The 1,552-nt window shown below is 66.3% G+C and overlaps 1 protein-coding gene across 1 annotated transcript in view; it reads left to right on the top strand.

Moving 5' to 3' along the window:
* FAM160A2 (family with sequence similarity 160 member A2) overlaps window positions 1-1,552 on the top strand; it is a 34,462-nt gene that overhangs the window by 28,227 nt on the left and 4,683 nt on the right. Inside the window, exons 14-16 of the mRNA XM_015421756.1 lie at window positions 1-107; window positions 241-403; window positions 1,389-1,549. Of these exons, the coding sequence (XP_015277242.1) occupies window positions 1-107; window positions 241-403; window positions 1,389-1,549 (431 nt within the window). The remainder of the gene's footprint in view (window positions 108-240; window positions 404-1,388; window positions 1,550-1,552) is intronic.

Raw genomic sequence — 1,552 nt, forward strand, 5'->3', positions numbered from 1 at the left:
TGACCGGGCTCCTCTCCCAGCTGGCCTGCTACCCGCAGCCCCTCCTGCGCTCCTTCCTGCTCAACACCAACATGGTCTTCCAGCCCAGCGTCAAGTCCCTCCTCCAGGTGGGCCGCCCTGCCCCGGGGGAGGGCCTCCCCAGCGAGGAGGAGGCGGCGGCGGCGGCCCACCCACACCCTCCCCTCCCCGGGCGGGGACCCTTCCCCCCTCCCCGGGCTGTGACCCCTCCCCTCTCGGCAGGTGCTGGGCTCTGTGAAGAACAAGATTGAGCGCTTCGCAGCCGACCAGGAGGACTTCCCCTCCCTGCTCTTCAAGGCCAAGAAGTACCTGATCGCTCGCGGCAAGCTGGACTGGTCCGATGCCCAGAACGCCGCCCCGTCCTTACGGCGATCGGAAACCCTGGGTGAGAAGCCCCTGCAGTGTGCGTGTGTGTGGGGGTTTGGGGTTTGGCACTCTGGAAGTCTGCCCTCTCGCTCCTTCCGCAGCCCCACAGCGGAAGCCCAGAGTCCCTCTCTCGTTGCTCAACTCTGGTTTGCTCCTTGGCGCTTGCTTTGTAGAGAAGTTTGGTGTCGCGGATTCTAATCTGGAGAACTGGGTTTGATTCCCCACTCCTCCTCCACATGCAGCCAGCTGGGTGACCTTGGGTCAGTCACAGTGCTTCTCTCTGAGCTGCTCTCTCAGGAGCAGTCCTCAAGGGAGCTCTCTCAGTCCCACCTCTCTCACAGGGTGTCTGTCTGTGGTGGGGGGAGGAAGGGAAAGGAGACGGTAAACTGCTCTGAGACTCCTTTGGGGAGTGGAGGGCCGCGGGGTGTGAATCCAGTCTCCTCTTCTTCTGGGGGCTTTTTTGAGTGCTGATGGGGGGGTGTCTTCCTTTGGAAGGTGGGCCAGTGCTGTGAATTGGGGGCCGAAGGGGCAGTGGCTGGCGTGAGACCCCCAAGGGAGCTTGTGGCTGGGAGGAATTCTGTGGGGGCTTCTGCCGTGTGCAGCCCCTTCCCTGCCAGTGAGGGCAGAGGTGGCTCCCCCATGTGGGCTCCTGGGTCCTCTGGTGGGCTGTCCCTGGATCTCCGGGGCTTGACCCTGCAGCCACAGTCGCTCTGTGGCCTGGCCAGAGGGCCGTCTCCGCCAGACGTGTGAGACTGTGCAAGAGGGTAGGCAGAGGATGGTGTGGGCGCGAGGGGTGAGACCGGCAGGCCCCGGTGCGCGGGGTGTGTGTGTGTGCCAGGGCAGCGGGGGGGGCCTTCCCCCCCCGAGGTGCGACCGCTCCTTCTCTCTCCGCAGTGAAGAGCCGGAAGCCGTCCATCGGGGAGCTGATCATGCGCCACACCAACAGCCCCACGCGGGGGGGGCCTTCCCCCCCCGAGGTGCGACCGCTCCTTCTCTCTCCGCAGTGAAGAGCCGGAAGCCGTCCATCGGGGAGCTGATCATGCGCCACACCAACAGCCCCACGCGGGCGCGCCAGGCGGCTCAGCTGGCTCTGCAGCACATGCGGGAGGGGCAGGTGATGCACGCCCTGGCGGGGGCGCCCCCCCTTCCCCGCTCCGCGCGGGACGCA

This window comes from Gekko japonicus, unplaced genomic scaffold (genome assembly GCF_001447785.1).
Source record: "Gekko japonicus isolate JY-2015 unplaced genomic scaffold, Gekko_japonicus_V1.1 scaffold4125, whole genome shotgun sequence".
Classification (NCBI taxonomy): Eukaryota; Metazoa; Chordata; class Lepidosauria; order Squamata; family Gekkonidae; genus Gekko; species Gekko japonicus.